This window comes from Lupinus angustifolius, chromosome LG02, assembly GCF_001865875.1.
Source record: "Lupinus angustifolius cultivar Tanjil chromosome LG02, LupAngTanjil_v1.0, whole genome shotgun sequence".
NCBI lineage: Eukaryota > Viridiplantae > Streptophyta > Magnoliopsida > Fabales > Fabaceae > Lupinus > Lupinus angustifolius.
Genome location: NC_032010.1, coordinates 475,404 through 493,194, shown reverse-complemented (window position 1 = coordinate 493,194; position 17,791 = coordinate 475,404). Strand labels below are relative to the sequence as shown.

General features: G+C 33.3%; 3 protein-coding genes across 3 annotated transcripts; all 3 read right to left on the bottom strand.

The window, feature by feature from the left end:
• LOC109329858 (eukaryotic translation initiation factor 5-like) lies at positions 729-3,624 on the bottom strand. Its single transcript, XM_019563725.1, has 2 exons — positions 3,567-3,624; positions 729-2,533 (listed from the first exon to the last, which is right to left on the bottom strand). The coding sequence occupies exon 2, from the start codon at positions 2,172-2,174 to the stop codon at positions 852-854; it is 1,323 nt and encodes a 440-aa protein (XP_019419270.1). The 5' UTR covers positions 2,175-2,533; positions 3,567-3,624; the 3' UTR covers positions 729-851.
• On the bottom strand, positions 4,965-6,882 carry LOC109329831 (eukaryotic translation initiation factor 5-like). The gene has a single exon (XM_019563693.1). It carries the CDS (start codon positions 6,507-6,509, stop codon positions 5,181-5,183), a length of 1,329 nt encoding a protein of 442 aa, XP_019419238.1. The 5' UTR covers positions 6,510-6,882; the 3' UTR covers positions 4,965-5,180.
• LOC109329841 (protein-lysine N-methyltransferase Mettl10) lies at positions 9,502-17,008 on the bottom strand. Its single transcript, XM_019563702.1, has 7 exons — positions 16,715-17,008; positions 15,739-15,864; positions 13,750-13,950; positions 12,539-12,635; positions 10,913-11,016; positions 10,636-10,687; positions 9,502-10,013 (listed from the first exon to the last, which is right to left on the bottom strand). The coding sequence occupies exons 1-7, from the start codon at positions 16,936-16,938 to the stop codon at positions 9,789-9,791; spliced, it is 1,029 nt and encodes a 342-aa protein (XP_019419247.1). The 5' UTR covers positions 16,939-17,008; the 3' UTR covers positions 9,502-9,788.

The window sequence follows — 17,791 nt, the reverse complement described above, 5'->3', positions numbered from 1 at the left end:
GGTAAGGTATTAATCTATTACCAATGGGTTCCCTTCATAATTTAATCATTTTTAGCCGGAAATGATCTTAACCCTTTACAAAGAGTTAATAATAATCAAACATGAATGATTTATGATATGATAAAGGTGAATAAAAGTATAAAACTCATTAATCATTAGCATATACATTGTTGTCTCAAATATTAAACCGTGTTGAGTGGGACATGTTTGTAGGATATAGGAAATAACGTGTCCGTTCACATCAGCTACTACATTTTTGCTAAGAAAAGTTGCACTTCAAGACAAAAATGACAAGTGATTCATGTAACTATGTTTCTCACTCAATGGATTCTCATTCACACTTCTTTATATTTCAACAACATGGTTTGGCCATATGTTTCTGTTCATTCATGAAAAGTAGAGAAAAATGCAATGTTCACCACAAGAAGTTTTATTGATCATTATAGTTGTGGGAGAAAGGAAGATATAAGAGACTCTCCAAGGACAAGTTAGGAGATACATGTCTATAAATCACACCCTATCAAACATGCCAACAAAATATTCTTTTGTACATATAATATTTTCCTAATTATTATATTTATTCGATTGAATTAATGATTTATAGTTACCTAATTCAAAAAGAAATTATATATGATTTTGAGTTTTTTTCATTTTGAAGTTGAGATAGTATTTAATGTTTCCACATTTAATTGCATAAAGGGGATGTTACAAAGTTGAAGAAGAAAAGAGACATGCAAATGAAACAGAAACAAATAAAACAAAGTTGAACAACACAAGGGGCCAAACCAGACCCCTTTTATTTGAAACAAAAGACACAAGCAAAGGAAACAGTAACAAATAATTCAAGCAGATTATTCTTCCTCTGATTCTGATTCAGCAGTCTGAAGCCAATCAATGAAGGGTTGAACATTCTTCCAAATCTGAGAGCCCTTGTTATCACCTTTCAGCCCTCTTTGAAACCACTGCACTATGTGCTCCTCCTCCAACACATCACCATCATAGAGTGCCTTCAAAACCAGTGCAACCTCCTTCAATGCATTGGAACTGGACTTTCCGGAAAATTCCTCAATTGCATGCAGCAACAACGACTGCGAACCCTCCTCTGCAACTGCAGCTGCAAGGTAACTCCTCTTCTTGATGGCTTCTTTAGCAAACCCTTTCTCCGTGCCGTTGAGTATGGCTTCATAAAGAGCACTCATCTTTTCTTGAGCAGATCCAGGAAGTGATGCCAGATAGGACTGCAATTCTTTTGCACCAATGCCTTTCTTCAAGCTTGCTTTCACTTCCCCAACCAGTTTGCCATGGTCCATTGAGTTACCATTAGAATCACCACTTGCCTTACTAGCTGATTTCTTCTTCTTCTCGGGTTCAGTTGTGGAGAGCATGACCATATCAGCTGTCGCAGCACTTAGCTGTTCTTGGATACGTTGACGAGCAGCATCTATCGATGTATCTGTCTGCCATTGTACATCATCATCATCATCTTCATCACTAGCTGCCTCTTTCTCATTAATTGGACTGTGAGTAGGCGACACATGGTCTTCATCAGAGCCACTTCCTTTCTTCTTTGAAGAGGTAGATTTCACAGTTCCATTCTTTGAAGATGAAGAGACTTTCTTCTTCACCTCTTTCTTCAGCTTTTTCAGTTCCTCGTCGGCTGCTTCACCTTCCTTCAATCTCTCTTTCTCAGCTCTCCTCATGGCCTTCTTGTCCTTGGTTCCTTTCTTTGCTTCAGGAGGATTCTTGATGATAAAGGTAGTCAGCTTGTCTCTCATATCAACATCGGAAAGAAAGCCACAAGCGGCGCACTTCAGCTGGATCATTTGACTCTTGGTAATGAGGATCTCAGTTTCAGGATTCCCACAGCCATAACACTGGACATATTTCTTGATGAAGTTCTCAAGAAGGCCTGCCAGTTTTGCAGTTTCATGTGCTCCATTAACATGAGAAGTCCCAGTTTTCTCATCAAATTTTGATTGGGCTCCAAGTTCACAACCGAAATACTTGGTTGTGTAAGCGGCTGGCCTGGCCAAGGCTTTTGAAATGTCAACCATATTGACAATATTTGTTTTAATGCCATTACCTCTACCCTCAATTTTCGTTATCATTCGAGGCATCTTATACCTATAGAAGGCATCATCACTGTTACTAGCACCAATGTTTTGCAAAGCCATGACGACTAAAACACTGAAAGACTCAAAGAAACACACTAGATGCCACAGGCAGAAAATTCTGGAATTCGAAGTATATGCAGCTTCGATGTTGATTGCTTATTGTAATCACAAACACTCTCCTTCTGCAACTACAGTATGCAGCCAAAAGCAACTACAAAGCTCAGTATGTTCCTGGTATGGCGCACGATGCATGCAGCAAAGTATAGTTAGCAATGGCCTGTTCTTTTTTCTAGACGATGAAAAATACCCTCCAAGCAACTCAATTGCTCCAAAATGGATGATAGCCTGTTCAAACATGAAAGAAACTTCAACGTGACACCTTCACCTTGGGATCTTCAGCCGCAGAACCTGCAGGAATCCTGAATAAAAAAGCAGACGCTTCACTATTTTAATAACAAGTGTTAAATACATGACATTAACACTTACACAAAAGAGACAATCACATATGGAAAAAGTGGTTAAGATCACAAAATTATTGCACAAAACAATAAAGCTATCGAATCAAGTAGATATATGAGATAACACAAGGAGAAACACAGCAAGTAATCATAACATATTTCCCAAAGTGTGAAGAGAAAAGTTGCAATCTTTCCCGAAAAGCAATTAGGTTAAATGAAGAATGAGTGTTCTATTCAAACTAACAAAAATAAATCATTATCAATGAACATCAAGTGGAACAATCAACCAACTACAACAACAATAAATAATCATAAATCATTGACAAGTGAAGTAGCTTAATCTTAATGATGGGTGGGTGTTCTATTAAAAATCAAGTAGATTAGTTAAACAACAACAATTAAGAATTATCAATGAAACAACAACAATAATCAATTATCATATCACAAAATAGGTTCCACAACAAGAACATTGCATGCCATTCAGCTCAATCAAAAACCATCATTAAAATAGATCAATACAGAATACAGAATAAATCACATACCAAACACCTCAAAGAGATTTGAATACAACCTTAAACGATAAAAATGTGCACATTTCAATTAAGATTACCTTGCCATTAAATACATAAGATCAATAAAATAATTTCAATACAACAAGAATAATAGGGTTCACTGAAATTCACATAGCATTACTGGAAAATCATTAACAGAGATTCAATCATAATTATTCTCAAAAATCAATATTCAGATCTTAGTTACATCAAAATCCCTAAAATTAATTAAAATAAAAAAATTCCCAATAAAGAAATCCATTAAATCGACAACAGATCCAGGTGATAAATGAGATTGATTACATGATCTATTTTTTTCCAGATAGAACTTGAAATCAAAATAAACAAATATATCAATAGAAACTAGGAGAAAAAATTAGATAAATGAAAACAAAAAATAGAAAAACATAAAAAGGGATTAAAGTGAATCCTAGGGTTGGTACCTGCAGAGAATTGAGATGAGAATGAAGATGAAGGAGAAAAGTGAAGAGAGAGAAAGAGAGATAGAGAGAGAAAGAGAGAGATGTGAAAACACGGTGTAAGGTATGGCCTTATATATAATCTTTTTTCTTTTTCTTTTTCTTTTTCTTTTTTTTTGGGATGAAATCTACACTATTCTTCTTTATTCAAAATTCAAATCTTTGATTCTTTCTATCTAATCTTAAACTCAATTTATTTATGATAGATTTGTTTTTTAAATGTTTGCCAAGGGATTTATTTTATTAGAAACTTTGTAACTATTTACTCTTTTTCAAAGTTTCTTTCATCTTAATTTAGGTTCATAAAATACTTTTATTTGGACATTTATGGTGTTAATAAGTCAATGATTGATTTAGAATAGAGACTTAAAATAAAAGTTTTACAAAAATATGAATAATATAAATTATTTATTTATATATCCATGCAATTATTTTATTCAAATATTATGACCATTATTTCCATTTAATATCATTACTATATGTTCAAATGTATGTTTTTAATGTAGTTATTTATTTAAAATTAAGTTAATGGTGGTATAGTAATTATAATAACTTATTTAATTTGACAAGTTCGTGATTCAACTTTTGAAGTCAATATTTATAAATTTATTATTTATTTACTAACAATGATATCAATTAATTTTAAGAACAATATTTAAACATTATCTTCTCATTTAGATTTTGAAATCAATATCTTATTTTACCAATTAAATAGTTTTATCATGTTAGGTCAATTCAAGTTGAAAATTCACCTTCAACCTCACCTCAACTACCTTGTCTCTCCAACCTAAGATTCAATGAAAAACATGTTGACATTGCATCCCACTAACATATTCATGAACACAATGAAGAAGTAAAACCTATGAGATGAATGAATTACATGGAAGAAGTAAAAACAAAGTCAGAGACCACACTCAATTATGTACTAGGTTTGCAATATGTTATTATTATAGAAAAGCAAATTCTTAAAGAAAAATAAAAGTCTATATAAATCGAATTGATCCAAAGAAGGTAGATAATAAACCTACTACAATTGTCGTTCTAAAATACCAAAGCAGCTCCTATACATATAATGTTTCAGAAGAAACATGTCGGGTACCCAAATTCTCATAATAGAAGATACATGTGTAAATTATTCAGAATATGTTTGAGTAACATTTATGTTCATTATAAGAATTAAGAATCTGTTTTTTGACTAGCATATAAAATGATATTGTGCATTATAACATAATGAAATGGGAACTTTAGCAACCGTAGTAAAGACACATTAATATATAATAAACATTTGGAATGAGAGGTATACTCAAGCTAATTGAAATAGCAAAAGGGTGAACAAGGCACACATTAAAAATACAACCATTGGACACAACATAAAAGACATTATTATAGCAAAAACACAATCATAAGCAAGGACCAGATAGTAGAACAATACTACAATGACACGTGCATGGTTACCAAGTCCAACACAAAGATAAAGAAATAGAAGTGACACAATCTAAGTAAACAAAACAGAAGCAATACTGGAATAGTGAATAATAACAGCATCATTATTCCTCCAAATCCAGAATTGAGCACACATTACTCTTCCTCTGATTCTGATTCAGCACTCTGAAGCCAATCAATAAAAGGTTTAACATTCTTCCAAAGCTGAGAGTCCTTTTTATCACCCTTCAGTCCTTTTGAATACCACTGCACTATGGGCTCTTCCTCCAACACATCAGCATCATAGAGAGTTTTCAGAAGCAGTGCAACCTCTTTCAATGCATTGGAAGTAGACTTGCAAGAAAATTCCTCAATAGCATGAAGCAATAACAACTGCAATCCCTCTTCCCCGGAAACAGCAACAGCAACGTAGCTCTTCTTCTTAATTGCTTCTTTTGCAAAACCTTTCTCAACTCCCTCGAAAAGGGCCTCAAACAAAACACTCATCTTTTCTTGAGGAGATCCAGGAAGTGCTGCAAGATGGGACTGCAACTCTTTTGCACCAACTCCTTTCTTCAAACTTGCTTTCACTTCCCGGGCCAGTTTATCCTTCGCATCACCATTCTCAGAACCATCACTTCCTTTACTAGCTGGTTTTTTCTTCTTCTCGGGTTCTTCGGTAGAGAGCATGACCATATCAGCTGTCACAGAACTAAGCTGTTCTTGAATACGTTGGCGAGCAGCAAGAAGTGATGTATCAGTTAGCCATTGGACATCATCATCATCATCTTCTTCCTCTTCATCATTAGAAACCTCTTTTTCTTCAACTTGACTAGAAGGAGGTGATGTATGTTCTTCATCAGAGCCACTTCCTTTCTTCTTTGAAGAGGTAGACTTTATAGTTCCAGTCTTCGAAGAAGGAACTTTCTTCTTCACCTCTTTCTTCACCTTTTTCAGTTCCTCATCAGCTGCTTCACCTTCCTTCAGTCTCTCCTTCTCAGCCCTCCTCATGGCCTTCTTGTCTTTGGATCCTTTCTTCACTACAGGAGGGTTCTTGATGATAAAGGTAGTCAGCTTGTCTCTCATATCCACATCGGACACGAAACCACAAGCAGCACATTTCAGCTGGAGCATTTGAGTCTTTGTAATCAAGATCTCAGTTTCAGGATTCCCACAACCATAACACTGGACATACTTCTTGATGAAATTCTCAAGAAGACCTGCAAGTTTTGCAGTTTCATGTGCTCCATTAACATGAGAAGTCCCAGTTTTCTCGTCAAATTTTGACTGTGCTCCAAGTTCACAGCCAAAATACTTTGTTGTGTAAGATGGTGGCCTTGCCAATGCCTTTGCAATATCAACCATGTTGACAACATTTGTTTTTATGCCATTACCTCTACCCTCAATTTTGGTAATCATTCTAGGCATCTTATACCTGTAGAAGGCATCATCACTATTCCCAGCACCAATGTTCTGCAATGCCATGGTGACTCGAACAGAAAGAGTCAAATATTATCAGAGGCAGAAAATGCTGGTGTTAAACTTGACCTCTAAGGCTGCTTGTATCCTCAAAGACTCTCTTCTAGCAATGGAAGGTGGCCAATCACAACAAGAAACTTCAGGGATTTCCAGATATGTCTCAGAATGCATACAGATAACCCTCTTTGGTAAGGGTTTACAATTTTTTCTAGAAGATGAAAATCCAAGTAGCTCAGTTGCTCCCAAATGGATAGTGGCCTGTTCAAACATGAAAGAGACTTGAACGTGACGCCTTCAACTTGTAATAAGCCACGGAAGAACTAGCAGGGATACCAAGCTAACAACTGGATGCTTCAATGTTCTCGCAGTTGAAAGGATGACACCTGGAATTATGATAGAAAGAATGAGTTAAGACTATAATTCAGAAACTCTCGGCATGACATACAAATAATAATCATGGCAAAAAAAGATTTAGGAAAATACAAGATCATAAACCAAGTCATATCCCCTCAACATCAACAACAAAATTTTAAATAATAGAAAAACAGATATTTAGTTTCTCTTATTTTGTATTGTCTGTACATGGTTACTCTGTCTTAATCAAAGACATTATCATCAACAACAACAGCAACCAAGCCTTGGTCCTATTAGGTGGGGTCGGCTAGATTAATTGAACGACACCATAATATACTCTATTATAAATCATATCCAGCAACAAAGCATGATACATAAAACTGAATAAGCACACAACACATATCCTGAAGCTTATACTGAAACAAGGTTACTTTCTCATAAAGAAAACTGCAAAGTAACTTAATAAAAGCATAGACAACCCAATTAGCTTAAATACTGAAACAAATTCATTGAAAGCAGTTTTTTGATAAGTAATAAGTAGTAGTTTTTGAAAAATAATCATGTTTACATTCATATCCTTGTTTGATTGGACTTGTACATAAAAGTGAAACTCAACTTTTAGGTGTTTAGTTTCTCAAGAACAATTTGTGCCACAAATGGTTGATCAGAATCAATTTAACACTAGACAAACACTAAACAGAATAATTGAAAAGCTAAAGCTCAAACATATCATAACTATCAAACAAACTTGAATTTTGTTAATGATTAATTACATTATACCCAAAGAAATTTCCAATCCAATCCAAACGCAGTATCATCATTCCATAACAAAACATAAAATAACAACAATCAACATCAATCATATTAAGGCGGCTCATTGCACGAGGCTCCCAACCAACGGAGACTGAGAAAGATAATGCAGTCTCACCATATTTAAAATCATAATATCCCGGTCACAAAACAAACAATATTATTATATATATATATATATATATATTATGGAATTAAACAGAAACAAAAACAAATATAAATTAAAATTGAAACAAAATTGAAAAAAGAGAAGAGTAGAAAAGTGGGTACCTGGGAATGAGAGAAGAGAAAGAAAGAGAGAATGTGAGAATGTGAGATTGTGAAACGGCGCAGTGTATATATAATAACGTTTTGCTTCAGGTTTAGGGTTTCATCTGATTCTTATGCTTCTTCATTCAAGTAATTCATCTCAACCGTTCATTCTTTTCATTTTTCAAACGTCGAATCATAGCCGTCGATATCTTATTACTATAGATTTTTCCCAATTAAATCATATTACATTTTCTGTGTTTTTAAGTAGTTGTGTATTTTCTATTATCTATTTGTTAATTATTGTTGATTTTTAAATAAAAATATTACACCTAAATGAAACACGTAAAAAATAATGAAATAATATATATAGTAGCATATGTTTATTTTTATATATATTATGTTATGAGAATCCCAAATAACATATAAAAAACACTGTTATTTGTGTCGCATAATGAGAAAATAGATATATCAATATTTATAATTTGTTTTTTAGATTTTAAAAATAATAATTTCAGAAGTGTTTTTTTTATTATTTGCATTATAAACTAAAAAAATTATGTTATTGTTTTATATTATGTTGTCCAAATCATTGATGGTGAGAGCTAGTAAATCTCATAATCATTTTTCACATAACCTAATCTTATTTTTCTTCTATTAAATCAAGTCAGAAATTTCATTAAACATACATGGCTTAAATAGGGTCTAGCTATTTAAAATCATAGATATGTTAATTTCTCCAATTTTTTTTATCTTTCCCCAAAAATTTAGGGTTGCAGAATCACCATCACACTCTTACAATTTCACTTTGAAGAGACTCATTAAATAAAACCACCGTCATTGTAACCAATTTTCTTTTTAGCTACTATTCTAATGTACAATGTAGTCATAATTATTTTTATTGTAATTTCAGCAAGAGAAATGTCATTTTAGAATATTTAACCAATCATTTTTATATAAATAAGTCAAATAGAAAGATATCAATTAAACTATTTTGTCCATGAAAAAATTCATATTTTTCAAGGATACATTAAGGAACCATGGATTAAACCATTGTATCATCATATCAATACTCTAAACAATACAATAATTATTACATTATTAATAACACGTGATAAAAAGTAATGTTTGAAAGATAATAATATAATAGACGCTAAAAGGCTCGAGGAATGGTGAGTCAAAGACTCGAAGCTAATCAAGAGTAACAACAAGCCTTAGAGCGTCTCCATCGAAGAATATTAACCATATTCTTATCTATGTTTCATACAATATTTTATAATTTAATATACATATCTAAAAATTAAGTATAATATTTACTTCTTTCTCATAAGAACCCACATTTTTTAATAATAATAACTTTTGTGGAATAAATATTCTTAATAAATAAGAATCTCACAATATTAAATTAAATGAAGGAAGAATGCTCTTTATCTCAAATAAGAATGATGTAAAAGTAAGTCACTAAAAAGATGATGTTATAATGAAGAAAGTATAGTCCAACATCATGGTTTAAGACGACAGAAACTTGTTTAAACCAATTTTTTTAGAGACCCAAAATTCAGATGTAACCAGTTCTGAAAAGTGATAACAGCCACAAAAAGAACGAATGTGAAATAGCTTTTTTGAGAAGCTATTCTGTGTCTTTTTCCATAAGTTCCAATTGTTTAAACACCAAATGATTACAACTATTCACCCAAAAGAAAGGAGTTGTTAGGTAAGGAAAGTTCATCCAAAACACAAGTCAGAAAAATATTTACCGTTCAACACAAACATAACATTAGAAGTTAGCAACATTCATCTAGCTAGTTGCACACATTCAGAATGACATTAATTGAACAAAGAACTGAACCATGATGTAAAATGACACACATTTCATTTCCGAAGGAACGCGACAGTAGCAACACGAGAGCCTACAGATCCACCAAACATGAATGTTGGATAAGTGCGGACATGACTGACATATTGAAATACAGGATCTCTGCATGATTCCTCATTCTTTGATGCCTCCAGCTCCTGGCCTGTTGCAAATTTTCTTTGGTTGAAACTTTCCACTTCTTGAATCAACTCATCCTTTGTATTGTTACATGATGTGATCACCTTAAAGCAGAGAAGAAGAATGTCAAAATGGGCTAACATCATTAAGTTATAAGAGCTGCAACTATATCATGACTTTTGAGTGAATAGCTGTAATCATTCAGAGTTTAAACAATTGGAATTTAGGGAAGAAGACATAGTTCAGTGTTTCGAAAAAGCTATTTCACTTTGGTTCTTTTTGTGACTGTTATCAGAATGGGTTACATTTGAATTTTTGGGTCTCTTAATTTTTTTTTAGTTTAAATAAGTTTTTGTCATCTTAAACCTTTTGGGACTTAAAAATACCAAACATAATGTTTTTATTCTGCAAAGACAGACTTAAAAATTACACTACTTTTTGACAAATGGTTCAACGAATAAAACTTATACTGGGGCTAAAACTAAAAGATCACTATATTTATTGGGACAAACTTATATAAACCTTTTAAGAAAAATATTAGTACCATAAATTCTGTTAACAGCAGAAGTCAATTAAGATCAAATAATCATTAATTATTCTGTAAGGATAAAAATGAATCCCATTTTGAAATTGGCATAGTTCATGTCATGAGCTCAACAATTTGGTATAGAATTAAAACCTAGGCTTAAATTAACATCAGCTTTTAACAAATTTAGAAGTGCTTACAAGTAATCCACCAGGAGCAACCAACCTCGAAACAGAATCCCAATACATCATTCTGAAAATAAAGAAGCAAAAACATTAGTACCATGCAAGTAGGCGAACTAAATGGAGAACAGGTCAGCCATAGAAAACCAACTAAAATGGCTAGTTACAAGTTTTGTAACTCAGTTCCATTATTTTATGTGAGTAAAAAAGAAGTGTGAAACAGTTTTATAAAGCAAAATAACATTACCCAATAGAGTCACTATAGAACCATGGATAAGACTGTAATTTATCTTACCTCTTGACAGGACCATCAGGATGCAATCCAATAGCATCTAGCGTCCCTTTATCCATGACAAGTTGAAACACTTGTTCCATCTTAGTTTCAAGGACATCATCAACCTTAAAACAATTAAAAAGCCAACATATTATATAATATACTGTACATAACAAGAAATCAAGAATGTAAATATAATAATATCATGTGCACAAAATATAGATGCTAAGACAAGAAACAACTTCAAGAGCAAAACTCAATACAAAAAGGGGTGACCCAGTGCACGAAGCTCCCACTTCGTGGGGTCTGGGGAGGGTAGATGTACACAGCCTTAATACCGCAAGAGGAGATGATGACATAAATAGTTTGACAAAGTATATAACCAAAAGAATTAAGAAAGGTTTCTTCTTAAAAACAATTTATATAACCAAACAATTTCAAATCTTCCTTTCATATTGCTATAATAAACATCAATAGATAACAGAAGTTGACAAAGTTTTGTCAAAACCACATGATGCTTCAACATCACATTCTGAGGTAGGAAGACTCTGAGCCTAGCACATCGACCAGCCAGAGATTAAATAATTTGCCTTTTCATCAAGATTACCTATCTGACCTCATTAAAACTAAATAGGGGTCTAAAATTAGGGGACATTATTATCACATTCAGAACTCAAGAAAATAAATTAAAACATAAGGAAAACACCTAGCAACCTATTATGCTAGCGCTGTATGGGACTGTTCTGATGTCAGGAAAGTCGTAACTCACTTCTAGCTGGGATAAAAATTGTAACTTGATCCTTGGCAGGGACAAGCTGCATTTGAGGTGAGTCCTATTTCTTCCTTTCTTTTCCCTCAGTTTAGTGAAATAAACAGTTCATCTCTCTCTCTCTCTCTTTATATATATATGTGTGTGTGTGTGTATATGTATGCCAGTTCAGCGGAAGAAAAACAAAGAAACTTGAGTATTTATTTCTCCCGTTTAGCTTATTTTCTATCTGTCCAGTATTTCTCCCATTTTTCGTCTCATTTTAGTAAAACAGCCCCTCCTCCATTTGAATTATAGTTCCCACACTCTAGTTTACAGTCGCATCCCCTATTATAGAACCATTTTGTTTTTCACAAAAATCTTCCAATTTACAACCTATGTAAAGCCAGTCATAACAACAATAAAAGGTTGAAAGTATGATCACTGCAAGAGCCCTAGAAATGGAAACAATGTAACACGAAAAGTTTCAGCAATGAAAGTACAACTGGGGTTAAAAATTGAATTTTATCTTATAGCATATACAGTGTGCCAATGACTATTCTTGCCAACATATCATCGTCACATGTTTGCACATCCTTCATCCGTGTTCATAGACAGACTAGCAGTATCAGGGATTTAGAATCACAGGGGAATCATAAGACAAGATTGATAAGCAAAAGAATATGCATCCCATATAATTACTGCATCATCAACACTAGAAATAAAGAATTAGTTGGAATCCATATTTATTAAAAGTGAAAAGGCAATCTAATCTGATACTTGGGTACTTGTTTTTGTGGGGGAGAGTTTTCATATTCGTAATTCCAAAAGAAAACTTTTCTATCCCCAAGGCATGTACACATGCTTATTTGCAAACAAACAACACAACCTGAACATACCAAAAATTTGATGTCGGAAAAACCATCACGATTAGCAAGGCTTTGGGCAAGGCTGACGGCGAGTTCACTATAATCAGTGCCAGTTAAATCAGAGAACCTGAACAGACACCAAGAGATGGCTTAATAAGGTATTTGGAACACTAAAACATAATAAATGCGAATATATTTCCCTAACTAATGTGCAGAACTTCGAAGAACTAAAACTGAACAATGCTTGGTTTTGTTACTAAGAAAACATATAACATAATATATTTATCAACGTTCTCCCTTTACTACTTCTTTCTGCATTTCAACATAATTTTTTGTTACTCCATTTTCTACATTTACATAAATAAGAGGGAAGATGGGTAGCAAAGTTAGAAAATAAGGGTCAGACAATGAGTTTAGTTATTCTCTTTGGAACATAGTTATAGTTTCAACAACTAAACCATAGTCCCACTAGGTGGGGTGGGGTTAGTAGGCGCCATAATGATCTATCTAAATTATGTCTAGTGAGGCAGTGACAAAGCATTGATTTCTACATCTTTCGTAATCTTTTGGTATATGGTTTTTCTAGGCCTCTCTTTGCCTCTAGAAATTGGACTAACCTTTATTTGATCTACTATCCTTACTGAGGCTTTTAACATTCTCTTCCAACATGTCAAATCACCTAAGGCACGACTCTACCACCTTTTCTACAATATGAGCTACCCAAACTTTCACCCTAACGCATTTATTCCTAATTTTATTTTGTCTAGTGTGTCAATTCACCCAACACAACATTCTCATTCATCCCGCTTGTATCCTATCTTATGGTTTACATCTCCCTCAATTTTACCATCATGTTATATGATTGACCAAAAATACTTAAATTTAGTGACTTGTGGTATGATATGATCTTCAATTTTTATCTCTACAATAGGGTTTGCACATCATTTGCTAAACTTATACTCTGTATACCCTATCTTTGACTTATATGAAAGCAAAATGCTTCTAAAGTTTGTCTCCATATTTCTAACTTCTCATTTAATTCCTTTCGAGTTTCCAACTAGGACAATGTCATCCATAGAAAGCATGCATTGTAATACTAGTTCTTAGATATGCTTACAAAGCACAAAGTTATTGTACATAATCATGGTTCAGTTATACTTATTTAGAAATATTAAATTTATCTTTTTTTATTTTTACGCAGCATATATTACAAAAATTATGGACATAAACAGAAATCATACCCTTGTTTAGCTAATTCTTGGAGAAGCAAACCATTGCCAGTCCCAATGTCAAGTACACTCCAACTAGATAAAAGTTTATTGTCTAGTTCATTAGCTCCAGCCTTAACATCATCAACATGATTTGGTGTGTGCCCTTGAGAAATGTCAATGCACAAAGCCTTCGTCCAAGATGCAACTACTTCCATCACATCAGCCCCAAACCTATACATACGGAAAAAGAATGCAAAAAATATAAATTTAAGTTTGAAAAAAGTGTGGTGGAGAATGATTAAATAATTTGATACTGAAACCCTCAGAATGTGTCACACCCAACAATTTCCCATAACATCAATGTTCATCACAGTCTAGAAGTAAATTCAAGTAAACCATAACCAACAAAAGGCCAAAAAGCAATAGTCCTCTAAAAGTAGAACAGAACCTGACTTAAAATTGGAAGAGCGTACATAAAGTATTGTTCCCAACAACAAAATTTCCAACTCATTGAGGTGAAGCAAATAACACAATAACTAGATATAAATTGATGTAAGGTAAGATTTCGAACTCATTTTTTTATATTAGATAAGTTTCTACACTAAAATGTTCATCTATCATTTCTAAAAGGGGTAAATTATTTTTGCCACAAGATTTTGTATTTAAAACACCTTTTCCATTAGAAGTCGTACACAAGTACTGGGTCCAACCCAGGGTTTTAAGTGGTATAAGCATTATGTAATGCAAAATGATGCGTAACAACTAGTAAATCTTAATATGGGCATACAGTCCTTACTTTCCTCAATCTTTGAGTATCAATGGCATGGATAATATAAAGGTATGTTTAGAAGATGTTGCATATAGGTTAAAACCTGCTAACGGAGTATCCGATCTAGGCAAAAGAAGGAAGCTAAAGTAGATTTTAAACTTTTGCATAATTCCTTTTATTTTTTAATGAATAGATGAATTCAAGCAATCAAATAAGGAAGAAAGCTAGAAATGTACGCATTACTACCATAGTTGTGAGAATCTTACGATTCACGATTCAAATCAAACGATTCGATGGGATTCTACAAGCTAATGATTTGTATTCATGGTGTTATCTTGTATTAAACTAATATGGTGCACACAATTCAACGATTCATTAATTTTTTCTTTCACCAATTCTCATCAATTAGATTAAAGCCACATAAGCTTAAATTGGTAAATGAAAAGGAATTAAAGGAGCACTATATACCCTTTGATTCTTCCATTGCTATGTTTGCATTCACTAACTCAGTATGCACCTAATTGATTACTCAAGTTAATAGCTAGACAGTTATAATTTATAATTTATGACTTCTGATTTTGTTTTGAGACTTGTTAAAATTTTTTGCCAAATCCTACTTTAAAATCATTATATTGAGAATTACACATCAATTTTTATGACATATTTTAAGCTCTTGTTCATTGTGTATCTGAACCTTATGATTCGATGCAATTTACATTTCAAATTCAAAAATTAGCTTAGCAATTGTCAATTTGAATTTCACTTTGACAACCTTGATTACTACTGTTAGAAAAGGGAAAGGTAATATTGTTAGCAAACTAAGTATAGAGTTAAAAGAAAAATAAGCCACAGAGATGCTGATTTTAAACAAATTTCATCTAGTGGATACTGGATAGCCCAAGCAGTTCTATATTTCTAGAATTTCAGCGCAACCATTTGCCTGTCAAAATAACTACATCATAAAAAATGTTAAAAGAAAAACAAATTTAATCATAACCTCTTAGCAATGTCTGAGAAAATTAGTTACTACCCATCATCAGGTTGTCATCCAGTCAGTAATTTCACAAGGTCCTGACCCCAACAGTCAGTGGCAGATTACATGTTTTGCTTAGAAAGAAATCTGAATACATGTAAAAGATAGATACTCTAAAATGGATTAAAATCAGTTTGATTCTTTTTCACTTAAAATCACATTAACCAGAACTCATGCAGAACAGTGAAGCACATTATACATTAAAAATAATATTTACCAAACTTCACCAGCATGGCCATGTTCACGAAAATTGGTAAGCTCATCTGTATATGCAGCATCCCAATAACTCTGAAATCCCAGCATCGAAGAAACTGTTTCAGAATCAGGTTCATCCTTGTCTGAACTGCAGTTACAAAATAATGAATCAATAAGCACTCAATCGGTATTAGTAAATCATGAATGGTGATTTATTCATTCAATTCCTTTCCCAAGTTCCCATCATAAAAGTATCCATTCCCAATTGTAAATCCTCAGAGAAAACAAGGATCATAATCACCGAGCTCTCTCATTAGGCTTGTGTACTAGTTAATGTGTACTGAATTTACCGTTCCAAGTACTGTGTATCAAGCTCACCTCAAAGAAAGTCTCGTAATAATATTGTAACAACTGAAAACCACATACCCATACTGGATTCCTATTAACTATGACTAAGAATTCCAAAATCAACATTGCACATATTACCAACATCAAAAATATCAATCACCTTCACTGCCCTCATACTCACAAAGACACCAACCAAATTAACCAGATCTCAACATTCTACATAACCTCAATTCCTCCTTCTCCTCATACCAAAATCCAAAATCTCAGATTTCGCTTAGTGTTCATTAACAACTTCAAATTCAGATTTCAAATTTGATACACACACCAAATTTACAAGATCTTAACATTCTACTTCACCTCACTTCCTCTTTACCTCTAATTTTCGCTCAGTGCTGCTAATTTATAAACCCTACTTCATTTTCAGGCTTTCACCTATAACACATATTCACGGACAGGCGATCTCATCAAATAGATAGAACAAAATTCAAGGACGTAAAAATGCAATGAACAAATCATGAAACAATCAACTCAGTCCTTCTTCTCAACAATGCAATTTCACAAAACCTAAATTCGAATCCATTCAATACACTCCAATTTCCATTCAAAATTCTCAGAAAGCTAAAACGAACAGAGAGAGAGAGAGAGAAAACCTGTAATCAGAGGCGGCACGGAAATTGACGTTAGAGAGAGCTTCGGCGGCGTCAGCGTGACGCTGGTCATCGTCGAGAGTGCTGCCGTACTCGCTCTTGATGGACCAGGAGTCAGCAGCGACGGAGCGGTCGTCGTCGGAGACCAGATCGGAGGCGGAGACGGCAACCGCGCGAGGTTGTTGTGAGACGTCAGAGTCCTCCGGTTGCAAGCGGATCCCGGCCATTTGAGAGAGTGAGGGATTTTGAAGAAATGATAAAGAAAGAAAGAGTTTAGTGAAAACGGTGATTTGTTTCTTTCATCTTCTAATATATACTGTGTGTTTGTGGGGACCACTAAAGAGTAGAAGAAAGTTTCTTATTATCCCCCATTTTTTTCAATTTATACTCAAGATTGACATGAAGGTAAGGTTTGATCCATGTGAATGATATTTATTGGGAGGAAGAACCATAAATTCAAAATGGATTAATTTTGGGTGATGAAATATCATTGGTAATACCAAAAAAATTTGTATCATTATTTATATTCCTATTAGGTAATAACCCATGCAATGAAACTGTGGAAGAGGTGCTCTACATTTTCACTTTGTTTCTTTCTTTTATTCTCAAAGAGAAAAGAACTGTAGTTTCAAATTTCATTGCTTCATAATTTTAACCTATATAAGTTCTAACCAAATTGTTAAGAAAAGAATTATATAAATGAAATTAACATCATATCTTAATCCAAAATCTTATCATAGTTAAAATTTTAAATACTTATATACACTTTAACTTATCTAATATTCACTAAAGTGAAACATCTATCCCCCACATATTACTGACAATTCGAAATCAGAACACGATATCACTCTCCATTAAGTGAAGACCTTTTGGAGTATATGTTACTACTATCACTTGTTATGGATGGAGAAGCACAATAGGATATCAGATCTGACAAATTGATTAAGGAAATAATCATAGATTTTATACCGCATCTTGACCCAAAAACTTAAAGCAAATTATTATATGGATGATCCTATTACTTATATTCACTTTAACTTGTCCAACATGCTTCTTTCTTTTCATTATAAAAAGCATTTT